This window comes from Lissotriton vulgaris, chromosome 11 (genome assembly GCF_964263255.1).
Source record: "Lissotriton vulgaris chromosome 11, aLisVul1.2, whole genome shotgun sequence".
Classification (NCBI taxonomy): domain Eukaryota; kingdom Metazoa; phylum Chordata; class Amphibia; order Caudata; family Salamandridae; genus Lissotriton; species Lissotriton vulgaris.
This window is the reverse complement of record NC_141699.1, coordinates 981988572-982006253: the sequence shown is the minus strand read 5'-3', so window position 1 is coordinate 982006253 and position 17682 is coordinate 981988572. Positions and strand designations below refer to the sequence as shown.

Sequence of the window (17682 nt, the reverse complement as noted above, 5' to 3'; positions counted from 1 at the left end):
TTCAAAATACTACAGAGGCAGAAAATAAAATAACCATTTGAACTAAGGAAGCGCCCAGCCTTGCAATATTTTTCAGGAAAGATTTTAGGATCTAACCAGAGCAAAGAAAATGTTCCATAATTCAGTGGTCATGTTCCTGCGTATATCTCGGTAGAAATCGTACGACTTGATTAGCGAGCATTTGCAATGCTCTCATCTGAGAATTATGCCTTACATGGGTTTGGCACACTTGTGCACAGGTGGCAGTATAGGGTTACTGATGATGTAATAGGGCCGCAGGTCAAGCACGCCCTGGTGTTTAGAAAGTGGTGTCACCAGAACCCTGGGAGGGCATTATTTGACCCCAATTCATGTGTTTACATAAATATGCTTTTTAACATGCAACACCTTTGGTGGGGGCGGGACTTCCGTCTTGTGCGCGTAGCCCACTCCTAAGAAGACGTGCGCACGCAAAACGAAATAAAATAACCATTTGAACTAAGGAAGCGCCCAGCCTTGCAATATTTTTCAGGAAAGATTTTAGGATCTAACCAGAGCAAAGAAAATGTTCCATAATTGAGTGGTCATGTTCCTGCGTATATCTCGGTAGAAATCGTACGACTTGATTAGCGAGCATTTGCAATGCTCTCATCCGCGAATTATGCCTTACATGGGTTTGGCACCCTTGTGCACAGGTGGCAGTATAGGGTTACCGATGATGTAATAGGGCCGCAGGTCAAGCATGCCCTGGCGTTTAGAAAGTGGTGTCACCAGAACCCTGGGAGGGCATTATTTGACCCCAATTCATGTGTTTACATAAATATTCTTTTTAACATGCAACACCTTTGGTGGGGGCGGGACTTCCGTCTTGTGCGCGAAGCCCACTCCTAAGAAGACGTGCGCACGCAAAACGAAACCTATCGTGGGGCGGGACTTCCGTTTTGTGAAGCCCGCGCCCACGGAGTGCCTGGAGGAGCAGTGGTGACGCGGGGCTCCCATGCCCGAGGGAGAGCCCCGCGGTCAGAGGCTGCACAAGTCCGGAGTGCCGGTGAGCGGGGAAGGGGGGATGCCTGTATGTGTGCGTGTGTGTGTGTCTGTGTGTGCGACGGTGGAGGGGTGGGGGGGACGTCTCTCCGTGCGTGTATGTGCGCTTGTGTATGTGTGTGCGCATGCGTGCAGGGGGAGGTGTGCCTGTGTACGTTTGCGCTTCCCAGGAGACAGCCACGGCGAGCGCGTTCGCTCGCGCGCGCGTGGCCTGCGCCGATCGCCTTTTGCGAGATGCGCGCGGCCAGGTGCTGTCTCCTGGGAAGCAGACCCAGTAACAATAGATCTTGGCGAGACAGCGCTTACGCGCTGTAACGCTACGAGACCTAAAAAACGGACACAAAATATGCAAAAAACTTTGAACTGAATGATATTAGTGTGTATTTAGAATTATCTTTAGTGCTCTTACAATCAGATTGTAATAGCTAATAGCTTACGTCAAATGTCTGAGTAGTTAAAAAATATTGAGTGCAAAATCATATTAAACAAAGTAGCTTATGAAGAGGAAACCTTAATCAACTTTCTTTCCATTGAAAAACTATCTTTCAGAAAGCTTTGTTCAAAAAAATATCTCCCATAAATCATTTGTTTTGCGGAAAATATTGGCCACAGGCATACTTCTATGAAGGCGAAAAACCAAACAACTTCCTGATTTTACAAGCTTTATCGCCACTGCAAAACCTTGCTGGCGAAAGTGTTTCTAAATGAGCATACGTCATTCTTAAACAATGAACAGCCAGAATGAAAAGCACTACCACATTTTAGAAGATCTGATCCAGGATCTATACAAACTACACGAGCATTGATTTGCAGTGACCATCTCCATAAATGTATCTAGACTGTTGAGCTTAGGCAGGTCATCTCTGCTATTGTCCTTGCCTGCTGGAACCCAGCTTGGCCAATGATGTCTGGACGCTGGCAGTTAAGACCACGCAAAGAACAGAACAAGTAGACACACTTTCCTGTCACTTGTGCCTCCCACTTACCCTTCCTGTTTTGCCACTTATGTCATTCTTAGCACACCATCCCTTTTCCATACACCCTCAAAATGGAGTTAAGTGGAACCAAGCTGATGGTACAAATTGTTATTTCTGGGTTGGTGCCATCAGTATTCACATGTTTACTTCAATACCTAGCACCGCATGGAAGGGCATCCGGAATAGAGCCTCATTACACCATCACACGAGCGAGGGCTGAAGACGATAATGTTTACAGGCAATACAAAAATAATGGAGTGTCAGTAGTGAAGACAGAGAACTATTCTCTATACTAGCAGCTTCCTATTAACACAGAATGATGTTTTCTACTGCAGTGCAATGCCACAATATCAGAGAACGAGTTAAAGCTAGAAACAGTATACGTATTGTATCCCGCCCACTGTTATAAGTGGGTACAACTTTTACGTTATGGATTTTCCACCATTTGATTCTAGTCATTTTGAATGCATCAAGCATAGCCTATAACCCTGAATCATATTGGGATATTCTAATTAATACAAAATATAGCCTTGTATTGTTGCCAACCGATTATATGGCCCTTAGTTATTCATTTTAGTGACTTGGGCAGAAAGACTATATACAGTCCAGTCTGGAATCAAACTTTTAAGGCGAGTTGCATAAAGTTCAAAGTAATAAGTGCACCAAGTTGCAGAGATGTGTCACTGGCCACTGTCCTGTATACACACTTCTCCCATTGAAAAAGGGTAGTTTTTTGTTGCAAATTAGAGATACTGCTTTCAGCATCCATATTCTTGGAAGCAGTCAGTCAAGTATTTATTATATATTATATAAAAATAAAACAACTCAGTTTCTCTTTCAGTAACATATTTTTTTGTTTAGTCTTTAAACATCCAGCCTTTGATGGCTCAAACTGGTTCATTTCTTAATTATGAGTGATGTGTGAGGGTTCACCAATATACAGCTCTTTACCAATTCCGCGAAGTCCCAACTCAACATTGCACATCCTGTAACACACAGCCATCTACATATGTGAAGCAACTCTAAGAAAGACCTTTGCATTTTATTTTACATCAGAACGAGAGGATACACATCTGGTTCTTGTACTTTGGGTTGTCACAGTGCATGTCAGATGTGGCTAATCTGGTTTTAGCACTGTGGGAACGGATGCACACAAGCAGTTGTTTTAAGTACTTTAGAATTAGGCCCCACAAAAATAAAAATAAAATAATGATACAAAATATCAAAAAGGAAAATACCTCAGGAGTTATCTCAGCTTCTGGAAAACTCATCAATTTATATTTCATTCCATACTGCAATAACTTCTTACACCCAGGAGGTTTATCAATTTTCTTGAATTTCTTGCTTGACACCTTTATTGCTTTTGAGATATCCTAAGATAACGAGAGAAGACATTATTAAAGGCAAACCTGTCTTCTATTTACTTTTAACACAGTGCAGATTTCAAGTGCAGATTCTTGAATCCCACCTTACCTCTCCAAGCCCAGAGAATTCACAGTGTAAAATAAAATGTAATAGTCAGGGGGATGTTTTATGCAGGATGCCCAACAAAGTATTCTTCAGTATTGATAACCATGTTACATTACCATTTAATTTTCCTTTCTTTTCACAATCTTTATTGAGCCCGGAACAGTCCATACTTGAAAGTTCAAGCTCAGGCAGCTGGATAAATAGAAAAAATGACCACAGCTGCATGGAGGGCAAGCACTGTTTTGTGGAAGCATAGACTTTGGCTCCCAATATGTGGGTAGAGACAAAACCCCTCTCCGTTGATGCAGAGCCGTCAAGCCAGACCATAAAGTACAATGTTAAGTAAATTATATCAATATATAAATCACACTAACAATGAATTCTCTGTCTCCCCGTTGGATCTGTATTTGCTGTGGTTGCAGTAGATCTGTGACACTCTTTTGTGGTTGACTTTCTTGCGTAGTAATACATTTTCCTGTTTAGGCTTTTCCATTGTTCTACTTCACTCTATCTGTGGACTTCAGTTCCCAGCTCTTCTCGTCTGTCTCACGTTATGGTTGTGAGCATGATGGCGTACACGCATCACCCTTGGCTCTCTTATGCACAGCTCTTCTGGATGCACGGAAATTTGTCTGTGTAGAGGTTTGGATTAGTTTCCCCATCCATAAATTGGGCCATAGTAAGTGTGGATTCTTTCTGCCATTTTCCTTGTTTTTAACAGCCAGGTTCATTTTCTTACAACAGGGGGTTTCCTTCTCTGGTCCCTTCAGGTATACTCCCATTCTGGTGTTGACTCCTCGCCCTGTAAGGATACTTTGTGCTCTTATACTTGTTCACCTTGTGCTAGGGGTACATTCTACCCTGCGTCCCCACAAGCTTGAGTAGGTCTTATGCAGACCTCGTGCAATTTGTAGACACAAGTTGTGTCTCCCAGTTGTATGTCCTGAAAGCTGTTTCTACAATTACGTTAAGTTGTTTGTTACTTTAACTGTATTATCTGTCCCTGCTTGTTTCCGGTGCCTGTATTTGCGGCCTGTGACCCTTTTTATGGTATTTACTTAGACGGACAGTCCTGTTTCAGCGGTGTTCTACTTGGGAAACTTTATTTCCCTTAACCTTTCAGATACTTGTATTGGTATCTTTTGGATGTTGTTTTGGTTCAGTGAAACCGGGGTTTTGCTTTTTTGGTCTTTTTCTATGCCATATCTTCATGTCTTTTATAAGTTTTGTTAGTTTGTCGGTGCCTTGGGCTGAGACTTACATTTCTGCATATAAATTGTTCATTAGCAGAACTTCCTAGGCATGCCCACTTTTGTTGGTGTCTGTAGATGCTTCATCAATTCATGATCCTTTCCAGCACACTATCAGTGACTAGTATTTTATTTTTCTGTTCTTTTCTTTTCGGTTGCTTTTCCCCATGTGTCATTTGGCAATTGTCCTGATGATGGCCCAGTGTATAAAACCAGTGAGGCTGAAACTTCGACTTTTATTGACTTTAATATGGACGGCATTAAATGTTTGAATAGCACATATATATATATACTTAAAAGTGTCTCTCAGATTTTGAATAATTTGCCCTTTGTTTAATGTCTTTTTAACAATTGTATTGCACATTTGTTTCACAAATATTTCACTGCACGTCACACTATATGCACTGCGTCATTATTATTGTTATTGCAATTTAACCTCATCGCTGCGGCGGTCATTTTTGCGCTGCGCTGCTTTTTTTACAAAAGCCGCGTTACATGACGAGCTCAGCTCGTCATTCGCACACGCCCCCCGTGGCTGATGACGAGCTGAGCTCGTCATCAGCATCGAAGGGGTTAAAAATTGATATGTATTTTCTTGACAATCAATTTGTGCATCTCTCCTTTTTTTTACAGCATTTGCTACATTTGGCCTTACATTTCTTTTAGTTGTTTTTGTCTTACATTGGAATAAGATATATATCCTTGTGCCATGTTTATCATACACAATAGAAGCTCTGTAAATGAATTTAAATGCCCATTACAAAAACTGAAATCACAAAAGCCCTTAAAAAAAAAGAGGTTAACAATAACAATAATCCTGGATGTAACATTGGAAACTGCCTAGTCACTCAGAACTCTTTCTATACTGCCAGCTTCAAAAGTCCCTCCAGTGTTCTGAAATGCCTGGTAGCACTGCAGGAGCAGTTGAGAATAACAATATCCAGGCAATCAGAAATAGTATCAGACTGGCAAAAACACACACACACAAAAAGTAGTGCAAAAGTATATAAACACAAGTAAAAGAAAGCTCCTTCTACATAAGCCACCAGTCCACAGACGGTTGCCTGGAATACCCCCCTTGTCTTATTTGAGTTGGGAGACTAGTCCGCCCAAAAAACAGGTACAAAAACGTTAACACACATTGTCTACTTTTTATAGGCAGATTGGGCTTTTCTCCCACCAAAATCAAAGGAAGGAGTCCAGACAGCCATCTGTGACCTGCTATCTGCATCTGAAGGGGCTGAGGGAGAGCCGCAGGAGAATAGAGATGATTTTCCTCCTATCTTTCAGGTAATCAGCATCTTCTGCAGCGCTCCTTATGTTTTTTTATTATGGATGAGGAGGAGGGTGCTAATAGCCATACTTGCTATAAATGCAGGGCACAAACAGCTAATAATTATATTTCTCTCCCAAACAGCCCTTGCCTGTGGCTTGGAAACACAAATGCGAAGAGGGTAATTAACAGTTGTCATTGCCTGCCAGTGTGGGCAATAATCCTATTCAGATCACTAAAATATTAGAAGCTGCAATGAAAACAATGAAGCGGGAGAGGGCAATTAATGGCTGTATAAGAAGCGGGAGAAGGCCATTATTGACTGGTATAGACCTTCTGCTCCAGTATTTCAATGTTAGTCATTCTGTTTCGCCTTGATTCATTTGGGGCATTCTACTCTGTGTGGAATTTTCTTATAGCCACACGCTATACCAGTCGTTAATGGCTCTATCCCCTGTTAAATACTTGTTTGTCAATTCAATTAGAGGAATACATCTTCTTCTTCAGTTTCTTTCTCTTTTCTCAGGCTATTTGCAGAAAAGGATTACATACATGCACATAGACTAGTAAAACATAAGAGAGGAATCGCAAGAGTTTATTTGTGGATGTACCAGTAAGGCCAAAACACTATTTTCAAATGGCTCACTTTTTGAACGTCAGGGGCACCATGGCGTACTTCACAGACCAGTGACATCTTTAGGCACTGCAGGGCCCAAATTGTCTTCATCTCAGGTGATATCTCATCTGGAGATGAGAATGAACCCAGGTCCTAAAACATGGCTAAATGTTTCTGGGGAAAATTGCAAGGGTGTTAACACATAACTCAGAATCCAGATTTGTGTGCAAAATACTGTTGTGCATGGATTGGAATTTAACTCAGAATGAGGCTCATAGTTTTTTACAGAGGCATGGACATTACAGGTAACAACAATGTAAGTGAACACAGAGAGAGAAATCCCATGGCGGAGAAGGAGAAGACACCACAGGTGACTTCACGATGGAAACATTGAACTCGGAGTACCTTGCCTTAAAACAAGAGAGGCACGTCTCTTGCAGGTAGGAGGTATATTATCTATTGCTGCTTAGACGTCCGTCTGGTTCTGATCCTTGTGAAGAATACAAGGAGTAATTTATCTAATACAAGGAGTAATTTATCTAATAGTATTAGTGAGGGTAAACTGTCAGAACCAGTTTCAGTCCATACAATTACTGCTTTAACAGATATAAAGGGAGCTGTGCAAGCTCAGAGCTATTCCTGTTGGATACATCAGCAAATGGGGCAAGACAGGAGTTACAAAGAAAATGTAGAGGTCAAAATGAACCTTCCTGGTATAGCAGTGATCTGGAATCTAGAGGGAAACCTCTCAGAAAAAAGAGAGAGGAGTGGCTTGGACAAAAAACATTAAGCAGATCGACTCAGACATGGTTCGGTGCAAGGATCTGTTATACCATGGGTAAAATTACATTTTGTTGTTTAGGTGCTACCCCTGCCCTACTAACAGAGCCATGTTTAAGACCATTTATTGCAGGGTGATGTTTCACAACTGCACTGCAAGACTGTTTTATTTACATGCCTTGTCATATGTCCCGTGCAGGCCCATTGTTGTTTTCCCTATGTTAGCCTTAGCACGTTGCAGGCAGCACTCTGCTTAGCGCACAATACAAACGTCTTTTGCTTTGCGCCAAGCTGTACTTTCACACAGAACCTGCCGTTGTTTTTGCATTCTGTTCTTTCCTGGGATTTAGTCTGAACACCGTAGACAAGGTCAAACCACAATGCCCCCTGTTGTTCTGTTTTGGTCAGGCTCTAGCATCTAGACAAAACACACAAATGCAGCTGTTGTTTGGGAACACGCACTCTTTGTCTTATAGGTATGCACAGACATGCAAATACACACTTCGGGAGATATTTTTCAAAGAGGAGATCACAACTAAGGTACAGGGTCTGCTGCAATCACCCATAGATCTTTTAATGCATAATCACTTTTGCTTTTGTAGAAGGGGAGTGGGGTTAGTCTACCCTGTCTATTAACTTGACAGCTCCTTTTATGATTTATGGATTACTTACTATGCAGGCCGTATTTGTGTTAGGCATTTTACTTATTGTGGCATGTATACTACATTCTAGAACACGATAGTTAAAATAAATATTTTAAACTTTTCTTGTGTCTCAGTTAGATTTTATTGTGGACAAGTACGAGTGTAAGAGCGAAAGGGTGTGTCATGTCACTGCGATTCCTGAGAGGGTGGGGAGTGTTGTGTTCTTTGGGTCCAATCACTTGCTCCTCTGTGAGTGAGCAGGAGGGCAAGTGAGAAACTATAGCTATTCGGTCCCGGGCTCATGGGCACTAAGGTGGTAGGGTGACTCAGTCCCTGCCTACTAAGGTTCTATGGTCCCACGCATAGTTTTGTGACTACGCAGAATCCCCGAGTTGATATTTAGGCAGGACACTATGTAGAACTCAATAGTGTGGAAGAAAGCCCTCTGCTAGATGAACCAGGGCATATACAAGCTAAAAAGCTAGAAAAAACGAAGGTGCAACACAAAAAGCCACTAAACAACAAAATGTAACAATACTAGTAAAGACCATGAGCAAGAGTATTCTCCATAAAGCAACATCATTAGCTGAAGGAATTCACATGGCCAACACAGTGTAAAAAAAGGATAAGAGGTGGACTTTCTGCATAACTTCATATAAGTGCCCTGATTTATCTTCTGGGGGGTGTTCACAGCACTGAAACCAGGAAGGCATTCAAGAATGGTGCATATTTATCGGTTAAATAAGTGTGGAAGTAAACTAATTTCCACTTACTTTTTCCACAAAAATACTGATAAAATGAGAAAAAAAGAAATATAGATAAATACAGCCGGAAATGGCAAAAAATACCTAAAAATACCATAAAACCGGGAGCCCTAATTATAATTAAACATCTGTAACATCACAAAAATGTTCTTACCTTAATAAAAGAGTCATTATTAATAGCAAGGTACACACGAAATGATAAAGATGGGTGGGTATCGATAACTTTGTAGAGAATGACAACTCCGTGATGGTGCACTGATTCTGATGTCTGTATGAGGGGTCCCACCGGTGAAAGTGAACTCACACGCCATTTTACATGGGTAGCTGAATGATCTACCGAAGGCTCGATTTCAGACACAGAACCATGAATGTGTAAAACTTTAAATGTTATATCTTGTTCTTGATCTGGAAGAAAATATGGACAAAGGTATTATGTTTCCTAACTTCTGTAAACAATGATAACATTTTTTAGCAAAAATAAACCCTGCTGCTACTTACCACCCAGGCAAATGGAGTGGGGGAACTGAATAGATTTCAGAATTGATGGGTCACATTTGACATCAAAGATTGGGCCACCCACTGTCCATGGCTTCTTAACATATCTTTCAAACTTGCTCCATGACAACACTGAATACTTTATGTGAACTTTTTTGGACACTTCAAATATCAAGCCTGTTTCTGTACATTGGTAAATCCCTTCCCCGTCCAACATCAACCTGCAAAAAGAAATGTTGACAATTATTTTTGGCTGCATTTTTTGTCAAATGATATGTAGCACATATTCCAGATTTCTAATTGTTCCTACTGTTTCTAGGCAGAAGCATAGTTTATTACAAAAAAGAGGTAAAGTCTCCCACTTGTTTTGATAGAATAAACAAGCAAACATTTGTTTTTCATCCTAACCACTTAATAATTATTTTCATATCCTTTATTTGAGACCTAATGGTGGCATTCTCAGCCAATGTTTAACGTCACAATTCCAAAACTCTTTGTTATGTGCATCTTAGGCAACTAGACAGCCACTTACGTTTTGCAACATACTTAAAACAAAAGATTATGAAATAGTAAACAGAAGATTAGCCCTGAATAGAGAGGGCCTGCGATATATTTAACATTAGGAAAGCCATGTGCACATGAGAAGCAAAAATAGAGAAAGAAAAACTAAAGTCTTGTATCTTATGAGGCAATTTTCTCCAAGCACACAGAAAGTAGACTGAGGTTCTGGTTTCAGAAGTTCTTTATTCTGATATCATTGTTGCTGCCCATAGGCCAACACATGTTTCGTCTACAACTGTTTAGGTCACAGCAGACTTCATCAGGCCAAGTACATTGAGACTTTTACGAACAATAAACCTCATCCAAGTAAGGCTTGACAGTATTTGTTAAGTAATCTTATGTCTGGAGTTGAATATCTTACTCCACATCTATATACTTACCATCACCATATTGGGTAAACAGCCATTACAACGCGGCTTTTGCACCGCATACCATTACATCGCAAGTGTTACAACGCATGTGATGTAACAGCGCGTGGCCATTACTACGCATGTGATTACATCGCATGCGTTTTTACAACGCATGCAATGTAATGGCTATCCACCTCGTTGTGAGGAAACTGAGGCTCTTCCGTTTCCTCACAATGACATGCATCATGGACCACCCCCAGCCGACGTGAAGTGAAGCAGGAACCAGGGAGAGGAACCACGAGGAGAGCGAGGTAAGGGGGATTGGGCCTGAGGTGGGGGTAGTGTTTTAGGCTTTTTAGTAGTGCAGTGGTGTAGTGCAGTGTAGTGTTTTAGTGTGTGGGGTAGTGTCAGGGGTCCTGCAGGGTAGTGTTTGAGTCTAGGGACTAGACTGGGGGTATGAGGCAGGTCGTGCTGAAGGTAGTGTTTTAGGGCTAAGGGTAGTGCTGTGGTGTGTGTGTAGTGCAGAGTAGTGGTTTAGGGTAGTGTCGGGGGGTCGTGCAGGGTAGTGTTTGAGTGTAGGGGCTGGACTGGGGGTCGGAGGAGGGTCGTGCTGGAGGTAGTGTTTTAGGGTAGTGCTGTGGTGTGTGTAGTGCAGGGTAGTGTTTTAGGGTTTAGGGTAGTGTTGGGAGGTGTGCAGGGTAGTGTTTAAGTGTAGGGACTGGGGGTCGAAGGAGGGTCGTGCTGTAGGTAGTGTTTTAGGGTTTAGGGTAGTACTGTGGTGTGTGTGTAGTGCAGTGTAGTGTAGTGTTGTTGGGTTTAGGGTAGTGTCAGGGGGTCGTGCTGGGTAGTCTTAATGTAGGGAGAGTACTGGGGGTCAGGGAGGGCCGTGCTGGAGGTAGCATTTTAGAGTTTAGGGTAGTGCTGTGGTGTGTGTGCAATGCAGGGTAGTGTTTTAGGGTTTAGGGTAGTGTCGGGCCCTGCAGGGTAGTGTTTAAGTGTAGGAAGTGGACTGGGGGTCGGGTGAGGGTTGTGCTGGAGGTATTCTTTTAAGGTTTAGGCTAGTGCTGTGGTGTGTGTGTGTAGTGAACTGTAGTGTTTTAGGGTACTGTTGGGGGTCGTGCAGGGTAGTGTTTAAGTGTAGGGAGCAGACTGGAGATCGGGGGAGGGTTGTGCTGGAGGTAGTGGTTTAGGGTTTAGGGTAGTGCTGTGGTGTGTGTGTAGTGCTGGGTAGTGTTGTTGGGTTTAGGGTAGTGTCGGGGGGTTGTGCAGGGTAGTGTTTAAGTGTAAGGAGTAGACTGGGGGTCAGGGGAGGGTCGTGCTGGAGGTAGTGTTTTAGGGTAGTGCTGTGGTATGTGTGAGGTGCAGGGTAGTGTTGTTGGGTTCAGGGTATTGTCAGGGGGTCGTGCTGGGTAGTCTTAATGTAGGGAGAGTACTGGGGGTCATGGAGGGTCGTGCAGGGGTACTAAATTAGCGTTTAGGGCAGGGCAGGGTAGTGTCACTTACACTGCATACTTTTACCATGAGTATAGCTTTTTCACGCATGCCTTTGCGTTGTAATGGTATGCGTGGTAAAAGTATGCGATGTAATGGCATGTTGTAATTCCAACACCAAGTAATACCTGCGTTGTAATGGCACGCGTGGTATTAGTACGCGTTGTAATGCGTCATATTCCCATATTGTGCCAGTCGAATTTGTGGAGTTGATATTTAGGCAGGACACTATGTAGAACTCAATAGTGTGGAAGAAATCCCCCTCCTAGATGAACCAGAGCACATACAAGCAAAAATATCTAGAAAAAACGAAGACAAAAGCCAAAAAGACACTAAACAACAAAATGTAACAATACTATTAAAGATCATAAGCAAGAGTATTCTCCATGAAGCAATATTATCAGCTGAAAGATGCTTGGAGAAAATTGCCTCATAAATTGTGGACTCTGTCAGATTGGGAAGGACGGCTGACTTCCTCTCCTCCTGAGGCACCAGATGGACTATTTGCTTGATTGAACAACTCAATCTCAGACAATTTTGAAATAAGGGGTAGAGTGTGCCATGTATACCCGGACAGTGCTCTATTGTGTATCCTAAAGTCTTGTATCTGTCCCACTCCAAATATCACCAAGTGCTTTCATGCAGAATTTACACTGGGGTCCACATCTTCCTAACCAAAACAACTTCCGAAGGTTCAAGTGGTTATCGTAATGCCAGTGGAAATAAAAACACAGGATATGACTAAGATTAGATCGACTGACAACTACCTTCTCCATATTGTTGAAGACAACAAAGGACCTCAGCGCATCTTGATTACTGTAGTGGGCCAGAGTCTACTACTTAATGTTCTTTGAGATGGAGTAACAAACTAAAACAATAATGAAAAAATCAGGGGAAAATAATGTAGGTATATTTTGTGAGGTATTCTGTAGGCTTCCAGAACAAAATTATGCTCAGCTTTTAAAACGATCAGTACCTGTATAGTACTGTGTGTGACAACCTAGCTTTTACACAGACAAAAAAAATCTAATGCTTCTAACAACCATATAACTGGATCAATCTGGCAATCAATGATTGTCAGGCTATAAACTAGCAGAAGCCGCCCACAGCACTAGCTCCCATTGAGGAACTGGAGTTTGTGAACATCCCTGCACCGTGTTGCAGGCACACACACAGTGCAGTGATGTTCAAGGGGGCACCATAGATACCCCCCAGGCCCAGATGTGGAGGGCCAAGGGGAAGGGGGCCCTCCTTGGGGCCCCTAATGTCACTTTCTGACAGCCTGTCCATGTTGGAAAGGCCGATATGGAAAGGCTGTTGGAAATCGGTATCATAATCCTGACTGCAGAAACGCTGTCCTTAAGGGATTATGTAGAGTTTCCAACCGACAGACGGGCTCCATGAGCCTGTCGGAAAGTGTTGGTCGGACCCTCCAACTGCAGCATATGACCACAAGTATCCTAATACGTTGGTTGGACCGCAGCAGTAGATGCAGGTCGGACCGTAACCGACAAGCCTTCGGTTGTGGTACGAACCGCATCGTAATTAGGCCCATAGTGTTTTCCAGTAAGTAATATCGTTGTTAAGAATACTGTTGTTCTAATATTGTTTTCGATAATATAGTTGTTAGAATATCGGTTATTAATGAATTTAATGTTTTAGTTTATATATTATTTTTAATTGTTAGTATTGTTTGTAATAATTTTGTAAAGTTTAGTTTATTCTTTTTTTAGTGATTTAGAATTTTTATTTAATTTTTAATAGTGATTTATAGTGTTGTAGCAGTATAGAGTGGGTTGTTAATTAAGTAAGAATTAATTAGTAACTAATTAATAATTTCTAAACATGCATGTGATTGATATTCATTATGTACATTATTTAATATTGATTTATTATACTTATATTTTAGGTGTGGGCTGCTATTTTTAAGGGTGTATAGGGTTGGAAGTTATTTAGGTCATATTTAACAAGCGATTTATTATTAATTATATAATTGATCATTAATTATGTAAATTGTATAATATCATATATTTTAGATATATTTTAGGTGCGTGCTGCTAGGCTTTTAGGGGTTTATGGTGGGAAACTAATTAAAACAATAATAATCATTAATGTATAATTAGATATTCAGATTCAAAAAGCTTTATTCGATTTTTAAAAGAAAATCATAAAAGCAAACATTACATTCATAAAAGTGACCAATAATAAATAGTTAAAAACAATTTTCAATTATCACAGTTAATAGTATGATTTATCAAAACAGGTTAATTCATTGTGGACCGAAATTTCACGACAAGTTTTAAAAAAACAGAAACTGCATGAATTACAAAGTCATTTTCCAATTGCTGCAGTCTGATAAAAGCAAGTTTACAGGTACGAATATCCCATTTTTTTTATAATTGGTTTCAGAAAAGTCCTCCGTGGGATTTCATAGAATTTACAGAGAAAAGCACTATGGATATTAGACTGAAAGGATTTATCATCACAAGGAAAAATTAAATTTTCCATAGTCCAATTATTAACATGAGGGAAAGTAATCAAGCGGTAAAAGATGCCAAACCTAAAAAGAGAGAGTAGCATTCGGTCATAACAACTGGGGTTAGACGTAAGATACCTTTGGAGCCCTTCCAATAGAGTAATTTGTTGGTATCTTATGACAGTATGCTGGGTTATTTTCATATCCCACCTCTTAGTGTTTAAATGGTCCATGACCATTTTTTTCAAGGATTTCCTAGATACTAGTTCCATGGTCAGTGGACTAGTATAAAATTCCAAGTGACCGAGTTCTGTCATCATGTTCGTCACATAGGTTAGCCATTTAATATTACCTACTCCCTCCAGTTTGAGGCACTCATTAATTAGATCACGATTTAGTGAGGTCTCGGGGGTGACCCAGATTTTATGCCATAATAGAATGGGCGCTGTTTTAATAATGTCCAGTATATAATGAAGCCCCAGTTCAATATGTGCCAAATAGGTAGATGTTGATTTGGGTACAGCCAATAAATAGCGGATGAACTGGTTTTCAATACGCTAAATCTTTTGACCGTTTCCCATTCCCCAGAGTCCTGATCCATATACAGCTGTAGAAACGCATTTCGCGTTATAGATATGGATCAGCTCTCTCACTGGTCTACCCCCGATTTTAGCCTCAAACTAGTTCAAGGCGCCTATAGTCCTAGAAAAAGCTAGCTGTCGAGCTGACACAGCGGGCTGCCAACTGCCTTTTCTATTGAAGTGTATACCTAGATAGGTGAATCTGTCTGTAGACTCAATCCGCCTACCATCAAGAAAAATAGAACACGGAGTCCTCTTTGCCCCTGTCCCGCATGACATTATATATGTTTTGGGAATATTGATTTTTAAACCCCTTTCTGCCATGTAGTTTGCAAATTTGAGGACGGCTCTCTGTAGGCCAATCCTGGTTCGGGACATAATGGCAGCGTCATCCGCATATAAAAAGAGTGGGGTTGGTATTCCCAATATAGTTGTATGATCGTGTTGGGATTCCCTAAGGTGTTGACTGATTGAGTTTATATAAAGTGTGAAGAGAAGGGGGGCAAGGATGCACCCCTGTCTCACACCCCTCTTGATGGGGAATTTTTCTGAACATTCACCCAATCTGGTGTAACGGACCCTAGCGCCAGCTCCTCTATAGAGTACTTTAATGAACTGTAGGAATTGGTTATCCAAACCCATGTCTGTTAATATTTCGCATAAAAAGTTATGGTTTACGCAATGAATAGATGCTCCTTCTTGGCCTGAATATACTTCGATATTGTCATTTCAAGATTTAAACCCGCTCTATTGTGCCCTTCCCCGTTCTGAAACCGTATTGGAGGTTTGATATAATATCATTTTCCTCAGCCCATGTTTGAATACTGTGTAGCACTATTCTACCTGCTACTTTCATTAATGCATCATGCAATGAGATTGGGCGGTAGCAGGGAAGATCATTTCGATTGCCCTTTTTAAAAATAGGGACCACTATAGCTTCCGTCCAAGAGGGAATGAGCCCCTGCTGATTTACTTTATTTAAAACATTTGTTATTAGTGGAGCCCACAGATCGATTTCATTTTTATACACGTCTATTGGGACTCCACCTGGGCCTGGAGCTTTACCAGAGGGACTGTTGATTATTAATTATGTAAAATAGTTATTTTAGGTGTCGGCTGCTGGGTTTGTAGGGCGAGAAGTTAATTAAGTAATAATTAATTAACAATTAGCTATTAATTAATTATGTCTTTCTTTATTGATCATGTAAATTTTCTATACTTATTTATTTTCATTGTATTTTAAGTGTGACCGGCCGCCAGTGGTGTGGCGGTCCCGCATCGGCAATTAGGATGCCATCACCACCGTGGCATCCCCCATCCACAACATTGTGGCGGGCTGTGCAAACAGCACCGTCCGCCACAATGCTGTGACTGCACAACGTGGCAGGCACCGCGCAGTGCCTGCCACGTTGTGCATGCAAATGCTGGGGGGTACCATAGGTACCCCCATGTGCACCACCCCAATAGCCTGGGGGCCCACTATGGGCGCCCGCATGCAGTAACCGCATGCCTTTTATATGGCGGCAATGCCGCCATGGAAAGGCACATCACCGCATGTATTGTAGTATGGATGGAGTTGTCTTGTAGACACCGCCACCATATACATCCTCTTTTCCACCCGGTCGACTCGTCGGCCGGCGGAAAACCAGCGGACGGTCTTCCCATCCGCCAGGATACCCACCGCCATACTGATGTGGCGAGGGGAAATGGAATGCGGGCGGAGGAGAATGTCGGGCAGATCGCTACCGCCATGCAGGCGTGGATTTCTGCCCGGCATTCTAATAAACCACATAGTGTCGAAAGTTAATTAAGTAATCATTAAAAAAGCATTATTGTTCATTGAAAATTAATTATTACATTGTTTATTAATTTTGTAAATTGGATCATTCTTTACAAAAATGTTTATATACTTTTTTATGTGAAGTAATAATGTTTGTATTTAAAGTTTTATATCTTTTCTAAATTATCAGGGTTAATCATGTATGTAATATGTGTGAAGTGAAGTTGTTTACCTACTGTTGTTTCGACCAGAGTGGGAATAGAAAATCTTACCCCTCCAAAGTCCAACACTTTCCCTACTGTTGGACAGACTGAAGTAGGAATAGTAAATTTCACCCCTCCGAAGTTCATTGCTTTCCTTACTGCTGCACTTACTGGAGTGGGAATAGTAAATTTAACCCCTCCGAAGTCCAAAGCTTTCCCTTCTGTTGCACAGACTGGAGCTGGAATAGATAATTTACCCCCTCTGAAGTCCAGTGTTTTCTAGACTGTTGCGGTGTTCCGAATATTATATTGTTTACATTTTTTTTAAAGTTATATATCTGCTGTAAATGGGTTTTTTGTGCAAATATATCTATATATGTGTGAACAAGCGCTTTCTAAGCGCGAAACGCGTCACAAAGTTTTATGAATTAATAAACCCTTTTTGCTCTGGAACACTGTCCTGACTCCTGTGACTGTCTTACTGAGTGCTCGTCGGTACGCCGTTTCTTCTGGAATATTGATTCCGGCTGCTCTGCCGGATACGAGCCACCTCTTAAAGCGGTCAGATTGCCAGCAGGAGCCTCTCTGTCAAGTATATATATATGGATACAAATATAGATACATATATATATAATGTGCTTTTTATAGTAGTAACCTTAAAGAATCAAACAATAAAATTACTATAATGTAATATATATATACTTTTAATAATTGTGTTACATTATATATGTATATATGTAAAATTTTACTTACCCAGTAAGCATCTGTTCTTGGCATGTAGAGCTGTAGATTCCCATGCTTTGCATACTCCTGCCATCTAGTGTTGGGTCTGGATATTTGCAAGTTGTTTTTCTTCAAAGAAGTCTTTCCAGTCACAAGGTAAGGTGACTCCTCCTTTCGGTAATAGTGCGCATGGGCATCAACTCCATTGTTAGATTGTTTTGCCGC

At 41.3% G+C, this 17682-nt stretch overlaps 1 protein-coding gene across 2 annotated transcripts in view; it reads right to left on the bottom strand.

The window, feature by feature from the left end:
* The window catches only part of LOC147683812 (NACHT, LRR and PYD domains-containing protein 1b allele 5-like), a 213968-nt gene that overhangs the window by 65429 nt on the left and 130857 nt on the right, over positions 1 to 17682 (bottom strand). For both annotated transcript variants that reach the window (XM_086944210.1, XM_086944209.1), the window contains 3 exons: positions 9296 to 9513; positions 8952 to 9202; positions 3239 to 3373 (listed from right to left, as the gene is read on the bottom strand). In XM_086944210.1, the coding sequence (XP_086800336.1) occupies positions 3239 to 3373; positions 8952 to 9202; positions 9296 to 9509 (600 nt within the window). In that variant the 5' untranslated portion in view covers positions 9510 to 9513. The remainder of the gene's footprint in view (positions 1 to 3238; positions 3374 to 8951; positions 9203 to 9295; positions 9514 to 17682) is intronic.